At 41.3% G+C, this 25,779-nt stretch overlaps 1 protein-coding gene and 2 long non-coding RNA genes across 3 annotated transcripts; 1 reads left to right on the top strand and 2 right to left on the bottom strand.

Annotated features, from left to right (window-relative positions):
* Nucleotides 1-6,350: 6,350 nt before the first annotated feature.
* On the bottom strand, nucleotides 6,351-10,077 carry LOC133276854 (uncharacterized). The gene is made up of 2 exons (XR_009746037.1): nucleotides 9,743-10,077; nucleotides 6,351-6,627 (listed from the first exon to the last, which is right to left on the bottom strand). It is a non-coding gene; the product is annotated as an uncharacterized LOC133276854 (long non-coding RNA).
* On the bottom strand, nucleotides 7,041-8,979 carry ADRA2C (adrenoceptor alpha 2C). Its single transcript, XM_061468008.1, has one exon. It carries the CDS (start codon nucleotides 8,963-8,965, stop codon nucleotides 7,628-7,630), a length of 1,338 nt encoding a protein of 445 aa, XP_061323992.1. The 5' UTR covers nucleotides 8,966-8,979; the 3' UTR covers nucleotides 7,041-7,627.
* Nucleotides 10,078-10,101: 24 nt separating the features above from the next.
* Nucleotides 10,102-25,523, top strand: LOC133276849 (uncharacterized). Its single transcript, XR_009746036.1, has 3 exons — nucleotides 10,102-10,964; nucleotides 17,157-17,234; nucleotides 25,304-25,523. It is a non-coding gene; the product is annotated as an uncharacterized LOC133276849 (long non-coding RNA).
* The last annotated feature ends 256 nt before the right edge of the window (nucleotides 25,524-25,779 follow it).

Raw genomic sequence — 25,779 nt, 5'->3', positions numbered from 1 at the left:
GTGCCTTCTCACAAACTGGAGGTAATGACTTCCTTTTTTCTTACTCTGTAAAACCCAAACTGCATGGCCTGCTACTGGGTGGAGACAAGCAAAGGAGAGAAACATTTAGTTTATGTATCCTGATAGGATTCATGTGCAAGTTTGGCGGACAAGCAGAACTTTAAAGCACAGCAGAACTTTATATATTGGAGCTTAGCAGGGTTCCGAGAATCAATAGTGAATTTGCAACTGGGAAGATCAACATAAATTAGAAGCTTGTTAAGACTGACCTACCTAAATGCCATTAATCTTTTGGTTTCTCATCAGCAAAAGGGCAAGGTAGTCCTTCCTTAATGCAAAAAGACATTGACAGACTAAGTATAACAAAGGTTATGAAGCATTTAGATACTATGATAATAGAGCTCAGAGCTGAGTGCCCATAAACCCAGGGGCCTGAACTGCCCAGGATCCAGGAGCCTGGAAGTCTCGGCTTTCTGGCACCTTATCCAGGAGCCAGCCAGACAAGCCAGTAAGCAGTCAGGCCAGCAGAAGCTGATTAATGATCTCCTGATTTCCATTGTACATGGGGCAAAAAAGACACATTCTTTAAGAAAAGATCAGATTTCACCAAAGTGGCATTTTTCCGACAGAAGAACATGCCATCCAGGAATCTTTAATCACTTCTATAGCCAATTGTGTTGTTAAAATGATGCATCACATTCCTCTGATGTACCATGTAGCAGATCAAAAGTAGTGGTCTGATCGATTGACTAGAAGTCTCCCTTTAATCACCAACAGAAACTGCTGCTGATGTAAACAAATTAGTGCCAGCCTTAGGGAATGAACATTTGTAGGCACTGCACATAAGCATTTATTGGTGATAAAACAGTATGGCTTGGGATGAGTCAAGAACTTTTAGCATCACTCGTGTTACTCTGAGGTACTTACATATAGCAGAACTGCATTAAAGCATCTCACAATAAGTCTTCTGGGCAATCCTCCCAAGGATTCCTAGGAGGAGGGAAAGTACTGTCTACCCTTTGTAGATCAGACACTAAGGCGTACAAGGTAAAGGCACAGCAAGCATGTGCTGTGAACTGTTTTCAGATTGCAGGTAGAGACTGATTTAAAGAGGGGAAAGGGAAACAGAAAGACAAAGTGAGAGAGTCTGCTATAACGTGATTCAATAGACACTTATTTTCATACTCTAGTCTTTGCTGGGCATTTGAAATTGCTCCTGTCAGTACAGATGCAAGAGCCCTGGCTGAATACCTCTCCACACTGCACCAAAATGGGATGAGAGACACATTTAAGTAGGTGATCTCAGAGATCACCACAGACAAGATTAAGCCTTTTCCTTAGTTCAGCTGTGGCTTTTTCTTTTAAAATTTAGCTGGAGTGGCTATTTTTTTTTTTTCAGGATTTCTCATATTCTTCCCAGTATTTGACATGTGTTTGCTTTCCAGATAGAGAATGTCCTTGTGGAATGAGAATGTTAATCTACTGAGAGATAGAAAGCTAGATCAAATAAAACATTTATGTGCCTGAAGGAAAGGTATTTTAGATGCGTCACCTTTATAGTCTGTTGGTGAAAGCACTCAGTGAGGAAGTGGGAGACCTCAGTATTAATTTCTTACTCCAGCAGACCGGGCTGAAAGAGATGCTGTGCTCAGTGTTCCACTACAGAGGAAATAATGTGAAATGTTGGGTCAAAGGCACAGAGAAGGCAAATGAGAAGCATGCCCCTGCAGCCTAGGGTTAGCCTATTGAGTGTGCTGTACACCTCTGAACTAGACATCACACCAAAAAACCTACTCCAAGTGGCCTGCTTTTTAATTCATCAGAGAAGACTTAACAGAGTTAATAGAGGGACATAGGAATCCTCATTTTTTTCCTGCTGTCAACAGGATGTACAGCTTTCTCTGTCAGCAGAAAGCTATCAGCAAAGAGTATCACATAAAATGAATGACTGCTGTTCACAAAAATGCTGAAACACAACTAATTGATTTTGATGAAGCAGGCAGCTATATTTGTGTACTTTACATTCAGGACTGTTAATAAAGCATTTTTGTTATGAGAATTACATATAGACAAACCGAATTAAATGCTATTTTGCTTTTCATTAGATTTCTCAGAGAAGAAAATTGCTTTACAGCAGAAGGCTATTGACATAAAAGCTCCTTTTTTAGTGTAAATCTATTAAAAATAAGCTTCTGCAATTTCTGTTTTCCAAAAGAAAAAGGAGAGGGTGGGAAGAGGAAGACTGGTATTGTGGTAAGATGTTAGACTAGGACTAAGACACTGGATTTCAATTCCTAGTATTTTCTGTGCCTCTCTTTTTTCCTGTAAGATACTGGCAATCTTTCTCTACCTTATCAACTGTTGTGCAGTTGAATTAAAAAATGTTTGGTATGCTGTAGTAAAGGACACGTGCCAGAAGATATAAACTACTTAAAATGTCTTCTGTCGTACTCTAAGGGCTGCCACTTCAAAGAAAGGCAATGTACCAACTGTAGGTATCACTTAAATTCAGACCAAGCATGATAGTCATTGAGAATTGAGAATACCCCAGCCTTTCAGCTCAAAACCAGTAATCGAGTCAGCCACCTGCTGGAGGACTGGGCATCTGGAATAACCATCTGAACACTGACTCTTTGAGCAATTTGCCAATTTTTGCTTGCTTGAGAAGCAGTATTTCTACTATTTCCATGTCACATAGCTCTCTAAGAAGTTCAAAGCGATTAGGAAGCCACAAAATTAAAGCCAGCTCAGTTATCGGAGTGGGATCCAGGGAAACTTCACAGTACACCCTAGAAAATGCTGACTATTCCTTTCCAACATGCCTTAATTGTCAGACTCCTTTTTCTGGTCTGAAACAGAGATGTGCAGGGTGTATAATATGAAGTGATGCTTTTTGCAAAAACTAGACAACATTCAGCGTAGCACTATTGATGCTACATGGCCATTTGGGTCCAAGTGCCAAAACCGTATTTTGGGCTTAATTTCAAGGACAAAGGACAAACTAATCTTGGTGTTTAACACTGAAGTGAGCAATCCCTAATCCCTACTTTCTCCCGTGCCATTTTCTGTATGACCTAGTTGACCCACAGATGTGAAAGGCAAATTAACATTTGCTATTGTGCAATGAAAGAAGGCAAATTCCTTCACTGTACTTGTCTAGAGTGCAAAGAAGGTAAATAAATATCAATTCCTCTGGTATCATGGGTAGTCACTTCCTCACGCACCACTCCTCCTCCAACTCAGAGCGTTTTTTCTGAAGCATCTAGTTGCCTTCCACTACCAATAAGGTCACAACCATCAAAACAAACTCCCAAATAGCATCTGGCCTTCATTTTTGCACAGCTTGGAGGTATTCTCTCTGCTTCTTGACTGGAGTCATAGTTTAAGGTTAGAACATTCACCTGAAATGCATGTTACTGACATTTCCTATGAAATCCTTATGCTTCTCAGATGCAGTTCTAACCAATACCAACTTCCACAGAACAAGAAGGAGACCAACAGTTTTCTTCTCTGAAAAACAACTGCAATCAGAAAGTGCTCTTCACACACCTTATACTGAAAATATACAGTAGGGTTTGTTGCTCTGGTTATATTGTCAAAAACCTCTTGACCCACACCTTCTACGGATTTGAACAGCAGTCAAAGTTAAGCAGAGAAGACTGCTTTCTTTTTGCTCCTGTATATTTGTGCACAAATGTTTGCTTACATTCCTCAGGCACATTTACTGAAAAAGAGGCAATGTCTAAGGAAGCCCCTAACATCCTTGCTCACACCGAGTAGTTTCCTCATTCACAAGTAAACTCCACCGAAGTTTTCTGTGCTTACTCGCAAAGTGTGATACAGCTCAATGTTGGCAAAGCTGCTTGCATGTAACTTTCAGGTCTACTTCTCAAAAACTGCCAGTGCTCCTGGAAAGTGACTTTTCTGAACAGAGAGCACATAGAACAAGGGACTGATTTCTATTTTAGGCAATGATTTAAAGCTGTGATCCAGTCGAATCTCCTACATATAAGGCCTCTTCCATCTGCACCAAGCCTTGAAGAGGCTAATTCTGCAGTCTCACTCATGCAAAACTCACACAGAAAAGAGCTAAGGGCAGCAGCACTGATTTCCCATCCTAGATAAGTTACAGTGTTCAATATTTAAATAACCAACCAATAGAGTTACTATTCAGAAAACTGGTTTTGAAAATGAAACTAACTTCTCACTTTAGACTGACAGAAAATTTGCTTCAGGGTGAAATAAGCAAATGAAGAGTTAAAGATCATGTGCTTGCTGTTAAAAACAGTATGACTTCATAGCAACATTTCCTTCTTACACAACAGTAAAAAGTGAATGTTTCAACCAGCTCATCAGATGTGATCAAAGACACAAGTGGACACATTTGAAACATAAAATATCTTCTCCTTTTTTTTCTTAAGCAAAAGCTGCATTGACCTTTTTCCTGTATAAGTTATTAGCCAACTTATAGTGAAAGCAAAGCCACAGCTTGAGTAGCAAAGCTGATAACTTTTCATAAAAAGTTACCACCACCCAATATGTTACAAACAAATTCCAGTCTTCAGCTACTGCAAGGAACAGAACACTATAATTAAAAAAATAAATCAGCCCCATTTTACTTCCTTGCTGCATATTCAGTTATTACATTAAAAACAATTTTTGCAGAAATCCTCTATATTCACTGATTTATAGAGGGAAATGCATTTTAAAGGCGTGTAAACTGCACGTCTTTATTGATAATGTTACTTTTTAGTCTAGCTCAGAAGGAATTTAATCGGGTGAGTAACTGTGATGATAAACAAAATAAAACCACAGAAAATGCCCTGTTTTTACGAATGCTGCTGCAGCTGGATATACAGTGTCTGCATCAATCTCTTTTAGACATTTGGAAATGCAAAATAGAAACATTATTTCCTTTACGTTTATAATGACCACAGAATAATTTTATAGAGAAGAAATTACTTTTAAGGCACATCAGTCATTCCATATGTAGTTCATGTCGACTAAAATCTGTTAATTAAATTTCATTTCCATAGACTCTTTGAATTCTACAAGGTAAAACAAAAGGGAAGGATTATTTACACAGGCAACAAATCTCATTGTCTACGCACTGAGAAACCACTCTAAATGAGCATTAAGTGACAAAAGCAGACCTTCATCTTGGTGGGAATAAGTATCTCTAATGAAGCTGTCCAGTAGCTCAGAGGTAGTAGCTATATACCGTGTGTTGCTTTGGTTGCTCTGGCAATTACATAGTTTCTTCAGATTAAACAAACCTGAACTTTTTAGCTACATTGTTACCTACAAATAATACGAGCTTGCTTCAGCTCTTCCTGATGTAACTTAAAAAAGAATTCTCCATTTTGTAAGAGAGAAATGGCTTTTAATTTCCTCCTCCTTGCTATTTTTTTTTTCCTCTTATTTATCTGTCTCAGGTACATATTTGTACCAAACCATTTGCTATTTACAAAGGGATGCTCCTGAAAATAAGTCTTAACATCCTTTGTTTAGGTGCAGATGTGCAAACAAAGCTCAAATCTTTTCGCAACTCCAAGCCTTATATCAAGTAAGGATCCAATAAGTTACGGATTCAAGACTTGGAAAATGTCTCATTTGTTTCTTTAGTGAAATCAAGCAAAATTTGGTGCAATCTTCTAATCCTCATGCCTGCAGAACTCCCACTTGAGCTGGCCCTGAGGTTAAATTGTCTGTTGAATTAACAGCAGACTCTTAGCTACTGACAACCTTCTTTTCTAGGGTTAAGTGAACTTAATGCTTACTATGAAAAACTGATGAAACAAAGTGACTGCTCTATCATTTCTCCTTATGTCATAGATATTTCAAGATAAGAGAGACTACAGACACGTGTCAGACAGAACAGAGGGAGTAAAGAAGGGGATATCTAAAGATTCTCAGGTGTAGATTCAATTCAGCTGTTTCAAGAAGCCTGCCATATGAGATTAGAATTTGCTCTATCTTTCAAAGAGCTGTTTACTACGGAAAGGTTCATTTCAGGCAGATGCCAAATCCTGCTGCCTATGGAAGGAGAGATACACCTAAAATGGAGCAGTATTTACCCACAAACAGAATACACACCTTGCAGCAGCACAGCTGGAAAGGGGTGTAAATGCTCAGCTGAGTCTTACACTTGGTATGCATTCCACGGTGAATGTACAGTCACCAGACCTTGTCTCTCCTCCTCTTCTTTACAGTTCATAACATTTTACAAACTCATGGGAAATACAGTTTGCTTTAATAACTATTCAATAACTCTATCTTCTCCCCTCTTCCCTCCCTTCCTCCCAACAAAATCCTCTGAAATCATAAACTAGAAATCCAAACAGCAAAAGGGAAAGAAAGCAACATTAATATTAAAGGTTTGGAACAGCTGCACCTTCTTTTGAAATCTCATACACCACTGACAATCTGCAATGTATGCTTCTCATTAAAAAAATAAATACAAAGGATTTAGTTGTTCTAGACTGTAAATAAGAAGGATTTAAAAACCTTAGTGGTGTGGTGATTGCTCCTCCTCTTCAAATCTACATAGCAGACTGCCTCCAACTGCCTGTCTGAGGATGAGAGCAGCACCCACCCAGCCCCTGAGATAAGCCTTTTGAGGGGAACCTAAAAAGAGAGGGCAGGGGGGGAAGTTCCCCAAGACACATGCAAGTTGAGCTGGTTGGAAATCTGAATTTTTTTATTTTAACTCAGAAAATACTAGGTGAGTTCACAACAATGATTTTTGTTTTCCCCCACTACCTGCTTCAGGACACCAAGGTGCTTAGGACACTGATCTGAGATGGATCTTACTGCCTGGCAATCCAAGCGGGAGAAGTAAGGTCATAGGGTGCATGTGCTCCTTTTCATATTTCATGAAGACATGCAAAACTCACAGGTTTGTCCCACTGACCAATCAAAAACTATGGGAAGATAGAAAGTTTCCCATCCAGCTCTACATGCAAAGACCCCTCCAAAGAAAAGAAACCCCCATGCTTTCTGTTTGACTTAAGCCCTGTGTAAAATCATCATTCAGAAGGTTTTAACAGTACAAAGGTTTATTTAGAAAAGAGTTTGGATTGTTCTTTAGGACTTTTTTTTTTTTTTGGCAAACATTTAAATCCTTTTGTAACTCAAAAAACTGCCAGTGCCTGGTACTTTGCACTTTCTTTGCCCACATAAGCAGTAAAAGCTAATTTCTTACTGGGACGAGACAGGACCCAGCTGCTCTATTTATAAATACTCAAATCTTCATCACCACTGCCACTTAATCCTTTCCTCCTGATGTCTCTGCTTGTTTTCCCACAAAATTCCAGATCCTGTAAAAGCTCACTGCCTCCCAAAATCAGTGTCAGCCTATTTTCCTCTGTGGACTCCCCATGACCTCCATCAAGGTTCAAAGACAACCACTCCCCTTCCCTTTTACCCATTCACACGCCAGCACCATTCTGTACCATTGTGAATGCCCTCAGCCTCCCTGGCTCTATCTCTATACCCCACAGCACCACTCTGCTCCACCAAGGGGGCGAGCCCAAATCCCATGTTCTCTTCCCTCCCTTCTTTGTCAGCACAGAGCCTTCTCCTCTTTTAACTATACTCCTGCTCAAGGCAAATCCATCCCTCCAGCTCAATGCCAGAAGTTCTTCTTCTTCTTCTTAAAAAGGATGTGTTTAAAGGATCTGCGAAAGTCCTGGTTGAAGATGGTGTAGATGACTGGGTTCAGGGAGCTATTGCAATACCCAATCCAGAAGAAGAACTTGAAGAGAGTCTCAGGGACCTCACACGCCTCCCGGCAAATACCATAGAGGCTGTAGCTGAAGAAAAAAGGGAACCAGCAAACTACAAAGACCCCCATGACCACGGCCAACACAAAAGTGAAGCGTTTCTCCCGGGCTTGGGTGACTTTCTTACGGCAGATGCTGCTACGCTTCCGGCGACGGCGATATGAGAATAACTGCATGGAGCGATTGCTAGCGCGGGACAGACGGCTACTAGAGTGCTTGGAGGAGTATGAGTAGGAGAAGGACTGGCTCTTGCTGCTTTTGCGGGGATGCTCCTCCCGGCTCCGCCTCCGTCTACTCTCCGAGGTGCTGCTCTCCTCCAGCTCAATGTCCTCCAGTTCAGAGGCTTTGCGCCAGTGGGGCACTGAATAATGTCCATTCTCTCCCAGCTTCATCCTCACGGATGTGCAACCACCAGCAACGCGGCTCAAGCCATTCTCAGTCTGGGAGGACCCCTCTGGCATTGTACGCTTCTCAGAGAGGGTCCTGGTCCGTAGCTTGGCCACGCGGTAGATGCGGATGTAGACCAACACCATGATGAGGCAGGGGGCAAAGAAAGAGCCAATGCAAGAAGAAAGGATGTACCATGTCTCATCGTTCAGCTTGCACTGGGGAAAACTGTCTCCCTCGGGGTCCCGGTACATGGAGATCAATGGAGGGAAGGAGATGACAGCCGAAATGAGCCAGACAGTGAGGATGATGGCCTTGATCCGCCGGGGGGTCCTTTTGAGGTTGTACTCCACCGCCTGTGTGACCGACCAATACCTGTCGAGGCTGATGGCACACAGGTGGACGATGGAGGAGGTGCAGAAGAGCACATCCAGCGCCAGGTAAATGTTACACCAAGTCTTGCCGAAGTACCAATAATTCATAAGCTCGTTGGCTAAGGAGAAAGGCATGACCAGGGTAGCCACCAGGATGTCCGCGCTGGCCAGGGACACCAAGAAGAGGTTCTGGGGTGCTCTCAGTGCCCGGCTGGTGAGCACAGCTATCACCACCAGCACGTTGCCCACGATGGTGAAGACAATGAGGAAGCCCACCACCGCCGCCAGGCTGGCCACGGCCGCCGGGGAGTACGGGGAAGGCGGCTGCAGGAGATCGGAAGAGGACGGCGAGGAAGGCGGCAGCGCCAGGGACTCGTTGGGGGAGCCCAGGCTCGTGTTCACCACCAGCAGCAGATCCATGGTGGGTGTGCGGGGCGCCGGAGTCCTAGAGAGCCCGGCGGAGCCCCCGCCCCGCCCCGCCGCCCCGCCGCCGCCGCCCCGCTGCCCTCATCGTCCCCCGCCAACGGTCCAACAGCCGCCTCGCAGAGCGGCTCCAGCGGCAGAGCCGCCCGCTTCTGCCCCGCCGGACGCTCAGGGCAGGGCCGGGCAGCGCCGCCCCGGCGCGGCAGGGAGCCCGGCAGCGCTACCTCCGCCCGGTCCCCGACGAGGGGGCAGCGAGGTACGGCTTGCCCCCGTCACCCGCCCGGTCATGCCCGGCTCAAGGCAGCCTGCAGCTCCGGGAAAGAATCCCCCAGCCAACGGGAGTCGGGGGCGGGAGCTGGATCCTCGCAGGGAGCAGGGTCCGAGGCGGCGGCGGCAGCAGCAGCAGCGGCATCTAATCCCATGGAGAGCGGCCCCCGGCGGCCCCTCTCCGGCGGCGCGACGGCGCCAAGTCGCTGCTGCCCAGCGGCTCCGTCCTAGACTCGCATCGCGCTCCCAATCGGCGGTGTGCCCCACCGCCGCGCGCATGCTCAGTGCCGACAGGTGAAGCCGCCGCACCCGCCCGCCTCCGTGGAGCACCCCGGCGGGCGGAAAAACGCCCCGGCTGCTGCCACCGCCCCACCGCTACCGCCGCCCCTTCTGCCGCCCCGGCACCCAGCCCGGACGCCTTCTCCTCCCCGCTGCGGCTCTGTCCCACGGCGGTCTCAGGGAGGAGCGGCGGCGCGGTGCTCCCCGCCACTCAGCGCAGCTCCTTACCCCTCTTGGTGGCCGGGCAGGTGCTTGTTCTCTCCGCGGCGCCAGCTGTGAGGGGAAGCGGCCCTGGCGGAGCCCGCCCCGGCGGGTGGAAGCTGCCGGTGCTGTGGGAAGCGGCGGCGGGCTCACCTCCCGGGCGTGCGGCGAGGGTGCTCGCTGTGCGGTGCCGGCCTGGCGCGCTAGGGGGCGGCCTTGTCCACCCGCGTGAGGTGCAGCCGTTACCTGAGGGGCCGCGCCGCCCTGAGGGGACCGCGGGCAGCGGGGACCCGGCTGCTCCTGGCGGGGCTGTAGAGCCGTGTTTAAGCACAGATGTAGGGTAGCTGCTGGCCAGGGTAAAGCCCGCTCCCCCCCCCCCCCCCCCCGGTTCTCCCGTGCAAGCCCGCACCGGCAGGGTGCTGGCCTGGGTGGGAAGCAGCGGGGAAAATCTTTGGGGCGTTTGGCTGTAGTCATGAGAGCAGAGAAACCTCGATAATATGGGAAGCACTGAGCGAACTTAGAGTAGTATTTCCACTGTTTGGGTTTCCGGACTTTCTCTGGAGGTACAGGAGAGCTTGATCTATCAGTAGCCAGAGATAATCAGAGCAGGATATGGCTAGCTCACTGCCCCTTTCCACAGAGGAAAGCAGAAGGGGAGTGGGGCATGCGCTTGCTGCATCCCCATCCATCTTACGTGCCTGCTGTGAGGAGCACATCTTCAGATCTCCTTCACTGATGGCCCTGTGACTTATGTTACCTTCCTTTGGATGCAAAATTTGAGAAGTGACAATAAAAATAAAGCCACGGCCACTTTCATGCCTCTTTCTTCAGCTGAACCTGCCTACTGGAGGGTAGAAGGCATTTCAGTGTAGTCCTGGTCTGTGGTGGTATGTGATCCTGAGAAAAGCCACTGCCCTGCGCTGGAGAATATGTTGTCTCTTGTTAAGCCCCTTCTTCCACCTGCTCTCTCTACTGCTACCAGTCCCCGGGTCTTCCTCTGGATATTGCCTGTGGTACACTTAGGTGAGGGTTACAGGAATGTAAAGAGAACAGCCATATACACAGCGTGCCTCTTCTGGGAGCACATCTTACTGCCTGGATCACAAGGTCTTCAAAGCAAGGACTGTCCCACTGGTCTCTTTGCTGCTGCGCTTGCTTTTCTTGTGCCACACTGCAAAAAGCCTGTGCTTATATAATCCTAACAACAGTAGCATAACCCTAACCACTGGATTAGCTGTGTTCATTTCAGGTGAGCCAGAATATGAATTCATCCACAGCCAATTAATTCACTTTTCATCCAGAATAATGAATTCCTTTTATGCTGTGTGGCAGTGTTACTGGCTTTCAGGGGATGAGTGTTTTTCCCCATTGTGACAGTGTAAAAGATACGGTAAAGTGGTAGATATCTACAGCAGAACTTGCAGCACGCAGCGGCGCTGAAAACCACAGGCTGACTGGATTCCATGGCTAGTACTTAGTTTTGGAGATGCCTAAACTCCTTGATCCTCACCCTGCTGACTTCTAGAGGAACCTGATGTTTTGCCTGTGGGCATTCACAGTCTGAGCATTTGGTTTATGCCTCCCTCCTGCGCCCCATCTGGACCCAGAAATGCAGTATCCCTAGGTCTTGGGAGAGTCACAGTCTGGTACATGTTCTGCTTCTTACTGCCAGGTTTATATTTATAACACAAAATTGGGAGTAGTGAAGGCAAATGCACTCCAGAGCACTTCTCTTTCTCTGTGTAACATTTAAAATAATAAAATACTTGATATTTTAATGGTGCACAAGTTGAAATACAACAGCCTGAGGCTTTGGGGGATGATAAGGGATACTCTGATTCCAGATATCTTTTTAGTGCAACCAGCACTGGCTCCTCTGTTCTCTGTGTAGGTACATGGACTGGAGTATGAAGGGTGAATATGCTTAGCTGTGATAGGCATGAAAATTCCTCCAGAGATTATGATCTAATTAATGTGTTTTGTAAGCAATTTAGTCTGAAGGTTGGTTTTTTTTTTGTTTGTTTGTTTGTTTTTACATTTGAAGACTAATTAACCAGATGATCAGAGAACTGGAGCCCCTCTCCTATGAAGACAGGCTGGGAGAGTTGGAGTTCTTCAGACGGGAGAAGGCTCTGGGGAGACCTTATAGGAGCCTTCCATTACCTAAAGGGGCCTACAGGAAAGGTGGGGAGGAACTTTTTACATGGGCATGTAGTTATAGGACAAGGAGTGATGGCTTTAAACTGAAAGATGGGAGATTTAGATTAAATATTAGGAAAAAAATTCTTCCCTGTGAGGGTGTTGGGGCACTGACACAGGGTGCCCAGAGAAGCTGTGGCTGCTCCATGCCTGGCAGTGTTCAAGGCCAGGTTGGAGGAAGCTTGGAGCAACGTGGTCTAGTGGAAGGTGCCTATGGCACATGAGGTTGGATCTAGACAATTTTTAAGGTCTCTTCCAACTCAAACCATTCTATGATTCTGTGAATAAACACATTGTACCTGCACCTGGAAGACAAAGGCGATAATGTTGGAACTAAACTGTGTCAGCTCTGATAAGAGTGAAATGCAGAGGCAGTAATCACCTGAACAACAAAAGTGTAACATATATAACAAAAGGAAATAGAAATCTGATGCCCCCTCAAGTCCTCCTAAATATACAATTAATCTGATAAAGAGGCCTCTTCAAAAAAGCTTAGAAAACCACAAGATGACTAAATGAATAGATGTTGAGGTTAGTAAAGTTCAAACAGGAAGTAAATGGCACATTTCTAGTATGAAACCTGAATAGCCACTGAAGCAGCTTCTTAAATATTTGTGGTCAATTCTTCACATTTGAAAATTTCATAATGGTATCTATAAAATGAGTAGACAAGTGTAACCTTTTGTATGACTGGCATTAAGGAGAAAGCAGGAATGTATGATCTAACTGGTTTCATCTGGGATTAAAATACAATAAATACAAACTCAAAAATCACATGAACATTTGGGATTCAGGAACTAACTGTCAAAAAGGGGTATATAAGACCCACAATATTTAATTCCCTTACGAGGGTAATTATGAGGTCAGACTGACCAAGTATGTCTTAAAGTTGTGTGAACTTGAAGTTGAAATAAACTTTCAGCTAATGATTTCGGGCTTCAGGTTAAAAGAGCTGAAGCTTTTGAAGACTTATCTTTGCTCAAAGTAAGTCAATGCAAAAGTTTCATAACAAAAAGAATGAGACAAGCAAAATGTCTGAGCTATTACTTGGCATTTCTAATAAGGAAATGCCAATTGGGATTTAAAAAAGAATTAAAAAAGAAATTTGGAGCAAAATATCCATATTTTTTGTTGTTTTTTTTAGCACTGAAGTTGTACTCTGAAGCTGAAACAATTTGGTATTCAACTCCACTGAAGCCAGGGAAGTAACTTTTAAGTTTTTATGTATGTAACTGAGATTCAGTTTGCTTAAATAGCCATATGTCACCCCAGATCATGTATATGGAGCATGGGCACAGATACAAAAAATCTACCCTCATAAAAATCTGCTTAGTCTACTGACAAAGGTAGGAGCAGGGTAAATGACAGCAGATAAATTAAATGTGCTCATTTGAGCTCATGCTTGGTAGGTGCTAACAGGATCTCATTAAAAAAAAATAAAGCAGTTTAGAGGCTGTATGAGGCTCTTCTAGGCAGTAAGATGGTCCTGGCTTAAACTGACCCAAGACCACACTTCCTGAAGTAATCCAGTAGATACGGTGTTATACCAATCTACCTGTATGCTGTCACTGCTGCTTCGGTTCCCTCTTCCAGCATCCCAATACAAACCTGCCATCGCAGCAGGCTGAGAAGATCCTGAAGGAGCACAACTGTTTCTGACTGATTGTTGTCTCTAATTCCTGTTGGTTTTTACTTGGATTCTCAAACTGGACTGACCTTTAGTTCAGTTTGGGCTACCAGAAGACACTATTGGGCAGAGACCCATGACCTTCACCTGGTTTTATATCTTGGGAAATCCAAAAGCTGTCACTGGGAGACTGGCCAGTTGTGGCTTCAAGAAGTCACGTCCAAACTCAGGGACAATTACCAAAGGTGATCTCAACCCAACCACTGAAGTTGGTGGAAAGTTTCCTGCTGACATCCAGATCTTTAGGCTTCTGCTAGGTTGTATAAGAACATCTGAACATCTGCTTTGAATAGTGTTGTCATGCCATGCTTGCACAAACACAGATTTAGCAGTAAAAAGTGTTCTAGGTGCTTTGCACTTCCATGTTTTGTCTCTTCTGTTCAAGATCTGAAGAACTTGTGTGCTTGAAAGCTTGTCTATTTTTAACTCCTAAACATATCAGATGAGTTAGTGGAAAATACTATGTCCCCATACAAACCTGTCATCTTATACTTTATATCTTTAAGTCATCACAATTGTAACTATGCTATTAAATGCTCTTCACTGCACTTTATTTTTAATAATCCCTCCCTCCACAGAAGAGCAACATTATGATTTATGGAGGGAATATGTCAGCTTTCTTAATAAAGGGAATGGTATTCGATTTTCAGTGGGACCTGGGGTCCTTACTTCCCCTATTGTGACTTTGAAAATATGTCTTGGATAAACAAAAAGATTTATAGGCCAGCTGGATTTATTAAACATTTGGAAGTTCTTTTTAATCTCTCAAACTAAGCTTTACGTCAATAGGCAAAATTATGCAGTCTTATCAAATGTACTAGAAACTGTCTGCTGACGAAACATTTTGTACATCTATATACTTTCTGAGACACAATTTGCATTATAAATCTGCTCAGAATGCCATGATCAAATAGAACAGGTCAGCTGAAATCTCTGTAAGTAGTTAAATAGATAAGCTGCAGTACAAACCCTGTGATAGCAAAATAGGATAGTGAAGTGGCTTGTTCCGGATCTTGAAAGAAAGAGACTAAATATAAGGAAACAGTTACTTTGGAGGAGAGTTCAGGTCTTTCAAGAAGTAAATACTGTTATCAAGGGAACTATTGTGAAATTCTATAGCACTAAACGGACATTAACCTGTAAAGAAATACTGAAAGAAATGAAGGTAAACTTTTAGTTTGCAGAAAAGGAACCAAATTCTCAAAAAATGTAAGTGTCAACCTGCTTCCATTGTAGTTTTCATGACAGCACCTGATCATTTTTCCTTTGACACAGGATAATTGGACTCTTTTGTACATCTAGGCATCAGCTGACCTTTTCTTTGAAAATGTGATTTGGACCAGTTGAGTTCTTGCTTTGTTGACTAACCACCAAAAAATTAATCACAGCGTCATTTTAAATCCTAAAAAAATTATTTAAAGCTTTCCACAAAATGGGAAAGAATGTTTGGGGAAATAATACCACAAGAATTTATATTTATTTGTGAATATTTGAAATATTTCATCAGAAATATGGAAATTAAATGGCTTTCAAAACCACTTTTTCAAAGCAACTTTTGGACTTTGACATCTTTTTTAGCTATTATTTTTTTATTACACTATCCAGTGAAGGAGAAAATTTTGATTGAAATGAGACTGTTTCAAACTCATTCTTCTGTGTGAAAGAATATTTCATTGACAATTAAGATATCAAGACCAAACCAAAGCCAGTTTATTCATTATTTTTTCCTCGATGCAGAACCAAAACTTAATCATGGAGTTGAAGTTAGCATTATGCTTGAGCTAAAATTGAATGAAGAAAGTTATTGGTTCAGCTCCCTAATGCAATTTTCTTCTCTGATATATTTGTAACCCTTTTTCAAGCTTTTACTAAACGGTGTCGTTGTTGGTAAGACCATGAAACAGAAGTCAAATAATCTTAGTCAGCCATATCCTGTCTGGCTCATTTCTGGAAGTCTTTTTTGCTTTTGTAATAGAATCACATCAACCATAACTGTGTTGCAGAGCACCATTAATTCAGCCCTTTTGAACCAAACCTACCACAGAAGTATTTGTTTGATTCTCCCTGTTACTGGAGAGTCATGAAAAATAGATCTGTCCCCTCTCTTCTTTTTCCCTATTTGTACTGTTTCCATTATCTGTATTCATTTTAAGGCTTCTTCATTTCTTATTTATTAAGTTGGTACTTTAAATAGCCTTTACAGACACCTGTACTGATAGCTATGCCATTTGCACAGGATGAGTGCATTATTTTTCTAGGACTCTGCACTGCATTTGAGGACTCTTCCCCTTGATTTCAGTGTGTTTTTTAATCATGCAAGACTTCTGCACAGTAATGTGTATGGGAAGTAGTTTATTGTTCTGAACTTATGTTAAGCATGCATTTATTTGCATTCTGATTTAGGTTTTGCAAGTTTGTATGAGCTTCAGCTTCTAAATAGAGAAAATTCTGTGTAGATAATTTATCATCTGTGACATTGCCTACCTCTAATTTATTAGCTGTGGGGCCTGCTTGGCATAAGTGTAAGAAGCTTTCTTATGACAGATTTTCAACTGATTTAGTTAGGACAGATTTTGGCTGGAAATCCTTACATCTCTGCCCTCTTCATTTATATTGAAATACCCATTTCCACAGTAATAATCAAGTAACAGAAGCCATTGCAATGAAGGGTGGGGGAGTAGATGATGCAGTCTTTGGTACCATGGTTCATCACCTCCCAGCTGTATCTACTTCATGGCATACATCTTAATTTTTTGAATCACTATCCAAGGAATTTCAAAGGCTGGTATTAACTGCCATGATAATCAATCATCAAACCTCATGCAGTCTGGGAGAAGAGGCATCTACCATCTTGTACACTGTTCTGTGGTGCTTTGTAAGAGGAAGACTGTGTCTGCACAAGATGAATGAGAGCAAATGTTGTCATGTTTCCCAAGTCTGCTATGAGTGACAACTTCAAAGCAGTATAGTTGACTGCACCAAAGACTTTCTATGGGAACAAGAACAGATTCATAGAATCATAGAATCGTTAGGGTTGGAAAGGACCTTAAGATCATCTAGTTCCAACCCCCCTGTCATGGGCAGGGACACCTCACACTAAACCATATCACCCAAGGCCTCATCCAACCTGGTCTTGAACACTGCCAGGGATGGAGCATTCACAACATTCCTGAACAACCCATTCCAGTGCCTCACCACCCTAACAGGAAAGAATTTCCTCCTTACATCCAATCTAAACTTCCCCTGTTTAAGTTTTAACCCATTACCCCTTGTCCTATCACTACAGTCCCTAATCAAGAGTCCCTCCCCAGCATCCCTATAGGCCTTCTTCAGACACTGGAAGGCTGCTATGAGGTCTCCACGCAGCCTTCTCTTCTCCAGGCTGAACAGCCCCAACTTCCTCAGCCTGTCTTCATATGGGAGGTGCTCCAATTTCTGCTTCACATGAAACCTTAGGGACATGTCCAAACATCATGTTGTCCTTTTTATTTCCTCGTATGTATACTATAGTGATTTGAATTGTATTTGTTAATTTAGCATTCTTCTGTCTTTCAGAGGGTGCTTCAAGCTCATGAAGATTTGATTCTTTCAAGACAGGCATCGAGTTCTGCCATATTTCACTAGGAAAATAAGGTATTTTTTCTTGCAATTTTGCCTGGGAGGTGTTCTGCCTTTCTGTTCTTTTGTACCCCTAGAACAAGTTGACATTCATGATTTCCAGTCACTACTCCTTACTGCACTTTCCTTGCTGTGGCTTAAAATCTCCAGTAAGACTTCAAACAGTTTGATAAAATTTTTTCATGTGTCGCTTCAGTGCTGCCGTTCTGCTTTCAGTTCCTGTCTATCAAGAGAGCCTCTTTAATTTTTTTTTTTTTGGCTAATCTTTTTACTGTTTTATCTTTATTCCTATATTCCGTTTTTCTTTGTTTGTTTTTCTGGCCTTAATGTATTGAGTAGATTTAACTTATCCTGCTTTTTTCTGTAATAGCATCCCATGTGGCATTGCTAATCCACTCTTTCCTAGTTTTAATAAAGAACAATCTCTGCTATATTAATATAAAATTTACAAATGGCTTTCCATTCTTTTTGTATAATGTCAAATACAGCTTTTGCTACAGCTGAAAGCTTATTTGAATGTTACAATTGAAAATCATCCCTTTTATATTCATCCTTCTTTTATATATATTAATCTCTCTTGTAATATTTTCCTGATATATTTTTAATTTTCGTGGTGGTTATGTATCATTGATGTTTATATGTCCCCAGTGTCTATGAATTTCATCATATACTGAAAAGAGCTACCTGACTTAGAATCATAGAATCATAGAATAGTTAGGGTTGGAGACTAGACTTCTAGTAATGGTGTCAGAGAAGATCCAGAATTTCTTCATGTATTTAATTTGAAGGAATAGTGTCCCTCCACCAAAAAGGGCAATACAACCAAGAAGCCTTTTCACTACTATCAAGTGAGCCTTGACTGTACATACACTATTTGTATCTGTCAAGTCAACACATTGTTGATGTCATGTTGGACCTTGCTAGTAAGGACCAGTAAAAGCCCTGTAAAGAACATTATTGTTTTTCTTATCATATTCATTTGTCCCAGCTTGATATTAGATATTAGTAATTTTCACACATGCACTTAGATTATTGCCAAGAATTCTGATACTCTGTATGCATTGTAATATTTCACTTCTTTGATGACTTGAGACTATTTACATCCTGTATTATATTCCAGAAAGGAGCCCACCATTGAGAATGAGTTGGGAGCAGTGACTTCTAGCAGGCATTACTTCCCTGCTATAGCAGTATCTCTCAGTACACTTTATGCAGTCCACTGGAGAATCACCTGCAGGTCAAAGAGATGCATTTGACATTTTACTGTCTGGTTTGGTTTTCAACTCAAACATGTAATTAAACTTATGCATGTCCTTCTGTGTTTTGATGAATGGAGCCTTATATTTAGAAATGGTAAATCAGTAAATATCAATAAATCACTAAGTGTCAGCAAAGTTTTGAAGTGAAAATGGCTCATTAGAAGCATCTTTCAAAGCAGAAAAAATGTGTCATAAAATTAATTCTTAATTCATTTTACTCATTCTTACTCATGTTTGCCAGTAAGAAAGATGAAGCAAGGAAGAGGTGGAGAGAGGAAACAAGGGAGGAAGAGAGGAAGCAAGGGAGGAAGGGATGAAGATGCTACTTCCATCTGCTCTTCACAAAATATCTGAGGAATATGGACTCATATGCTGTGTTTTTTTTTCTGATCGTATCCATTTTTTCAACACCTGCAGTGTCCGGTAGGTTATACTCCACATTTGTATTGAGGCTAATGTTGATTTCCAAGAATATTAGGTAAAACATGTCAAAATTGCAGTGTTCCTTTAGTAACAACTTATCTACTGAATGTGGTGAACGTAGGCTTTTCCAAATAAGAAGCGTTTAACTCAAAAAAGATGCATAGCAGGAGTAAGAGCACGTACTGTAGCCCGCTATATATCTGTCATGCAAAGGCAATGCTGATTTTAAGTTTACAGAACATTCAGGAGATCAGAAAGCGATAACCCACTGAAATAATCAATTAGCAATAGGAAGACCATAATCAATCAGAAACCTATAGTATCTGTTACCAGTCTTTGATCATTTAAGTTACAGCAAGTATTGGAAATGGAAGCTGGTTTAGCACAATATTTAACATTCCCTTATTTGTATTCTACTTGCTTGTCATAGCTGTAGATTCAGCTAACTTTAACAATCTTTCAGTCTTGAAAATAAAAACACAGAAGCCATACAAATTAACTATAAGCTGTATAAAGAAAACATTCATACTGAAGAAATTTTATTTATACTATGCAGAAATGAAATTTAACTCAAACTCTTGAATTGACATCAGTACTTATGGATCACAAATGCCTTGTTCAGAGCTCAGTGCTGTAAAGACCTCTAGGTAGGTGTGGATGTTTACTGGAAGTGTACCAGCATAAACATTAAATACCAACACAAGAAACAGACTAAATACCTGTGGCATTTGTCAACTGCACCTCCTCTGAAACAGATTCACATTCCTGTTCAACCACAGTTTGGTGTCCACTGCAGAGGGACATCTGAGACATATATTTCTCTTAACATTGCCCTCCTAGAGCTAGCATCCCCATCGAAGCACGCCTGAGCTCTCTGGGGAGTACTGTTGTTTAATGATGTTGCCGTGAACCAGAGTCAAGTGTAAGGTCTGGGAGTGTCAGCACGGATCAGATAGATACACATGCTTATTGCTGCTATTCAAGATCAATTCTTCTTCCAATGGTTAAATTATGTGCATAGCTAATATTTTGGATACCAAAGTAGGGAAACATGCTGAGACAGTGCAGAGAATATCCTGTGAGGAAATACCAGTGCAGCATAGATTTTTTCTTTCTTTTTATTCCCTCTCTTGATCTTTAAACATGATCACCCCAGTCAGATGTTCTGGTTCATGCTGTTTATATTAAGCAATTCCAGCAGGTGCAAATCTTGGCTTTTATCCACCACAATTAAGGTTAGGTTATAAGTAAAGAGTTTACAAGTAACGGTTTCCTGAAACACCTGTGAAAACACATTTAATCATTTATATAGCATTTGTTACTTACCATTTTACACTAAACTATTTAACTGTATTATCATTCTCTATCAGTTAAGTCATAGAATCATAGAATAGTTAGGGTTGGAAAGGACCTTAAGATCATCTAGTTCCAACCCCCCTGCCATGGGCAGGGACTGACAAGTTAGAAGTCTTGTTCCTTCTGGTACTTTGATCAGTTTGTTTTGACACCTTTGACTGGGCAGGAGCAATTGGGTGAGATATATAACAGCCATTTTACTAATACTAACTTTCTTTGAAACATGTATTAAGAGAGTGACTAAAGGGTTCAGAGCTCCCCTATCAGTGAAGATCCCATTACCTGGCATCAAAGGAACATCTAGTGAATGACAGGCTGGGACAGGAGATGTTTCCTCCTTTCTAGAACAGTAACTTGTTTTTGAAGGTGGCCTTAACGTTAGCCACTCTAACTTAATGAGTAAAATAAATAAATTCAAACATATCTAACAAAGGGCTGAATTTCTAAAAGACTAAAAAGGGCAATTTCTCTTGTGCATAGTCATGCAAAATTACTCTGTAAATCTGTGATAAAGGAAGTTTCTTTATTGATGGACTCATTTAAAATTTAAAGTATTCCTGCTTTTGAGTGTCTACTTTCTGCTTTCAGTTGTTAGCCAGCTTCTCATAGGAAGGTATTTACAGCAAACTCAGCAGTCTGACAGAGCAGCCTCTAAGTAAACAATCACTCACATAATCTGACAGTTTGGATTTCATTTAAATCAAAATTTAAATCAAATGGTTTTAGGCAGAAGGCCTGGGCTGCCTGCTCTCCAGCCTGCTGAGGACTCTGCTGTTTGCTCAAGAGATAGCGTCTGTAACAGGACCACACCGATACTCTCTACTAAACTCATAGCTTATGCAGCTCCACACAGAAAGCAAGCCTGTAATTAAATTGTTCAAAATTTGAAGATCAGTGTGTTTGGCCATCCCTTCAGACTTAATTATTTGCCAAAACACTGTTCACAGGCTGGGAATTAATATTAATTAGGAATCTTCTTGAACTGCAGATTGCAGCCATTATAGACAGAGGAAATGATTATGAAATTTATGCAACTTACATCTTTAAAAAAAACCCAACAAAACAATTACAACAACAAAGCCCTGTCTCTCCGTATACATAAAGAGGCTAGATATAGATGTTTGTTCCAGGTTAATACCAGCCTAAATTGACTATGCTCCACAGGATTCATCCTGGTTTATACTACAGCAAGTGACAGGAGAGAAAAGCCCTTTGTATGCTTCCATGGGGTAATGTTGCCTGTGGTGATTTTCTGCTGAAAACATCCTGGGCCTTTCTGGTGTGCTGTCTGATGTGCCTCTGCTGTCACCCAGTTCCTGCTCCTCAAGGCATGTATACACATGTTCCTTCTGAGGCAGGAGGCATAGCAGGGCCATGGCACCCTGCTTTGTGCCAGATGAGCTGGAGAATATGTTTAGGGCAGTTTCCTGGTCCCTAAGCTGCAGCAAAGCTGTCGGTATACTGCTGCATGGTCAGGAGCTCAGCCTGGGACCTGAGGTCCAGAGAAGGAAATGCCTCTTTTTCTTGTTTGGATGGTGAAGGTCCAAGCTTTTGTTTCATAGCAGAAAGCATTACTGAGCAACAAAGCAGCAAACATTTCTCCTTAGTGTAGTGCTAAAGGTTAGTAAACTGGAAAGTATTTGTAAGCCCTAAATACCACCCAATTTACTATTGACTAAATGAGAAGAAAACTTCCAGAGACACTTGACCAGTGGAAACACGAGGATCAGGAAATATATCTTAATTTTGGTAGAATGTGAGACAGATTTATTTTAAGGACAAAAGGAGAGAACTGAAGAGACGTAACAGTGGATAGGTCAGCCAGCTGTACTCGTATAATTCCCAGAAAAGAACAGTACAATCAGGTTTGCACTGATTTGTCCACTGTTGGAAACTGTCCCTTAATGATCCAGGTTGCAACAGAGGACATTTTTAATTCAGGCTTTCCAATCAGCATCAGTGACTGCCATACGTATTTGATCAGCCATATGTATATGAAGAAGAAGTAGCCTCTGCTGTGACTGTATGATTAAAAAAGTCTTGTGAATAATCAGGTACTGATAAAATATATACTGGATTGTTACCTTCTTTTATAGCTTTGAGACTTATGGAGCCATTTTGAGAGCAGACCAAAATATCAGCTTGTGTGACTCGGCATGCACTTATATGAAAAATATTTTGGAGACCTATATAAATAGTATTGCAGTCCTAATTTACTTTGAAAGCAAGTACAAAATAAATATAAGATGTATTGAACTGGAATATGAAAAGCATCATTCACTGCACTTGAGGTTCTCAGCTCTTGGAAAAGAGGCTATGTTTGTTTGCAAATGCTAGTGATGCATGTCTCTATATTTATGAATTGATTGCTACTGAAATGAAAAATGCTTACCCATGTTTTACATTCACTGATAAAAGCAGAAATCACATTGCCCTTTTTGATGCCATGTCTCTTTTTATTTCTAATATATATGTTTTACTGTAGGTAGTGCTGCTTTATTCCTGGCATACTATATTACTGTATTTCAAATGCTTCTCACTGTTGACGCATATATAAAGATCTATATGCTCTATTTAAAGGAATAGGAAGAAATATTTTAGAATAGCCATGATAAGCCAGTTAAGTGTATTAGTAGGCATGGTTCAAGAATCTGGCAGTGAATTTCAGTTGAATATGTCCCACTCTGTCTTTTGAAAGTCACAAGGAGGGTATTGAATGAACAAAACGCTAAAAATGCCAGTGGGCTGCACTTCACTATTTCAATACCTTGAAGAAAATGGAATGATAATCTAATAACTTCAGTATTTGATCCTGATAACAAAAGGTGAAGAAAACATTTGTTTTAGGAGTTTGCAGTACTGCTGGATTTCAAAACTCTATGATTGTGGAATTCATCAAGTAATAAAATCTGAAGTTTCAGGAGAATGGATATTGACTAACAAACAAAGCAATGCATTTCTAATGTGAATAAATCTAATCAATGTGGTAGAGGAATCCTATATTCATCAATTTCTTTTACACCAAGCTTTGTTTTCACAATATAAAGCATCTCAAAATTGGCAATCAGAATAAATAAGCACAAATAAGCTGTTCCTGGAACTCCAGTATTTCTTGGGGTAAAAGAAAATAATCCTTTTTATGCATCTCCTGCATTCATTTTAAAAATGGATGATCAAAAGAACTCCCCTGAAGTTATTGGAAGTTCATTTCAAAATACTTTGAAGATAAAAAGCAGGTATAAGCCATTTTAATTCAAAATTCTTATTCCTGCAGTGTTTAATTATTGACATTTTAATGTCCCCTGCAATCTGCAGAAAATCCCTTGATGGTTGCATTTACTGGAAAAGATGTTTTAAATGTGGAGTCATTAAGAGGAAAGATTTCTTTAAAAGTAATCAGGGCAGTTTACTTCTTCAAGAGAAAGAAAAAACATCACAGCCAAGACAAATAAATCTAGATGTAACCATGTAATGTCTTTATAGTATTTTTGATAGTAAGAGAGATTTTCCTTCTATAAGCGTATGTATTTAGTCTGGTCCTGACTGTCCAAGTGTCTTATTCAAAGAGTATGATTATGGTTAATCTCTAATCTTGTAATGGACTGGGTCTCAGCTGACTGTATTAAAAAAGTCACCTCACTAATGGAAAGCACTTATTTTCCACAGATGAGTTAATATTTTGAATGTTGATCCTAAAGGGTATTTTGAGATTTTTCAATTGTTTGCTTCATCTTTGTTCTGGGTTCAGCAGTAGCAGTCATTTTTCTCCTTAGTAGCTAGTGCAGTGCTGCGTTTTTGACTTTCAGCCTGGGAACAAAGCTGATAACACCGATGTTTTTAAGTGTTGCTTAGTAATGTTTAGTCTGACCAAGGACTTTCTGAGTCTCATGCTCTGCCAGGGAGGAGGGGAAGCCGGCAGGAAGCAGAGACAGGACACCTGACCCAAACTAACCAAAGAGGTATTCCAGTCCACAGCACATCATGCCCACTTATAAACTGGGGGCAGTTACCCGGAAGGGCTAGATCACTGCTGGGGTCAGGCTGAGTATCGGTCGGAAGGGTGGTGAGCGGTTGTATTCTCTTCCCTTGTTATTTCCGTTATCATTATTATTATTGGTGGTAGCAGTAGTGGTTTTGTGTTATACCTTGGTTACTGGACTGTTCTTATCTCAGCCGATGGGTGTTACATTCTTTCGATTCGCCTCCCCATCCCTCCAGGAGCAGGGGGAGGAAGAAAGCTGGGGGAGTGATCGAGCGGCTGCATGGTTTTGGGTTGCCAGCTGGGCTTAAACCACGACAATCTTAAAGTATGATAAGACAAAAAGGCTTGGTTCAGTTGCCTAAATCTAGATATCTAGTACCAATGGAGATGCATGGCAAACCCTACTTAACCTTCAAGTGCATCAGTATTGTTTAGGCCTATGTTATTAAAATTTAGGCAAATGAATCAGGCCTCAAGCCCACAATTTGCGTATCTTCTTTGACATATTCAAATGTATTTGGTTTAGTATTATAAAGATGTTTTATTTTCATGATTTCCTTCAGGAAAAACAGTATGGAAATCAATATTTTCCTGAAAAAAACAATAGCATTGTTTAATTTCTATGAGAACATTTGTCTAACTCTGCTTGCCTATAAATGATGGTGGGCTATAGCCCCTTGTTAGAATCAAAGACTGGTCTGTCAATTTATTTCTAGCTGTGCTTTGAAGTTTTAAGATATATGGTCGATTCTCTGGTGGAGGCTTTTTTTTTGTCTTATGTAAATTCTTTTATGTCAGACTAATAATAATTTTGTTTCATGCATCATAAGGTACTATTTTGAGTTCTGTTGTTTGCCTCAGTCTTTTTTATGTTTTGTTTTTTTTTTTTTAATGCAGTGATCATTAATGTAAGATGTGGTATCAGGACTTCTTCTACCTTGGCTTTCCCAGATGTTACTTAGAAAGATTTGCTTACTTGCCTTTAGTCGTCTGGCTGAGCTACTTTTTGACAGAAGACTGTCAGCAAGGGAACTGAAAATTCCCTTCCTTCCACTTGCTCACAGGTTTTGGCAGGTAGCAGTCTGGAGGGAGGAAAGGTGGTCTGGAATACCCCACAGGCATAGGAGGAAATGGGTTTTACTGGCACTGAATTCCCAGCCTCCTTTCCTTTCCGCATTGAGGAAAAAAGCCACACTGAAACCCCAAAATTTAGACTGTGTGCAATTTGATGTGAATATGTGAATTCACATGCGATCACAGGAAGAAGGTGGAATGATATTATTAGAGAGGGAATATGTAGAAATAAAATGCAACAGTTTTCTGATTCTGATTCAATTTGAAAGTGTCTGCAAGACTGAAGTGTGTTTTCCTTCATGTTGTTCACCAAAATCTATCAAAAAGGCTTTTCAAAAACATTTTAGTAGTTAAAATGAGTTAAAACTTTAAAATGAGATCACACATATTAATAATCTCTGAAATCATGGCTATTTTAGTAGGTATTACACTGGAAAATATGATTATTTTTGTCTTGGCATCTAAA

The sequence above is a fragment of the Pezoporus flaviventris genome, unplaced genomic scaffold (assembly GCF_033815535.1).
Source record: "Pezoporus flaviventris isolate CSIRO_AGI_PZ_B2104156 unplaced genomic scaffold, CSIRO_AGI_Pfla_v1 ptg000002l, whole genome shotgun sequence".
NCBI classification, from domain to species: Eukaryota; Metazoa; Chordata; class Aves; order Psittaciformes; family Psittacidae; genus Pezoporus; species Pezoporus flaviventris.
The sequence above is the reverse complement of the archived record's forward strand: the minus strand, read 5'-3'. Positions and strand labels throughout refer to the sequence as shown.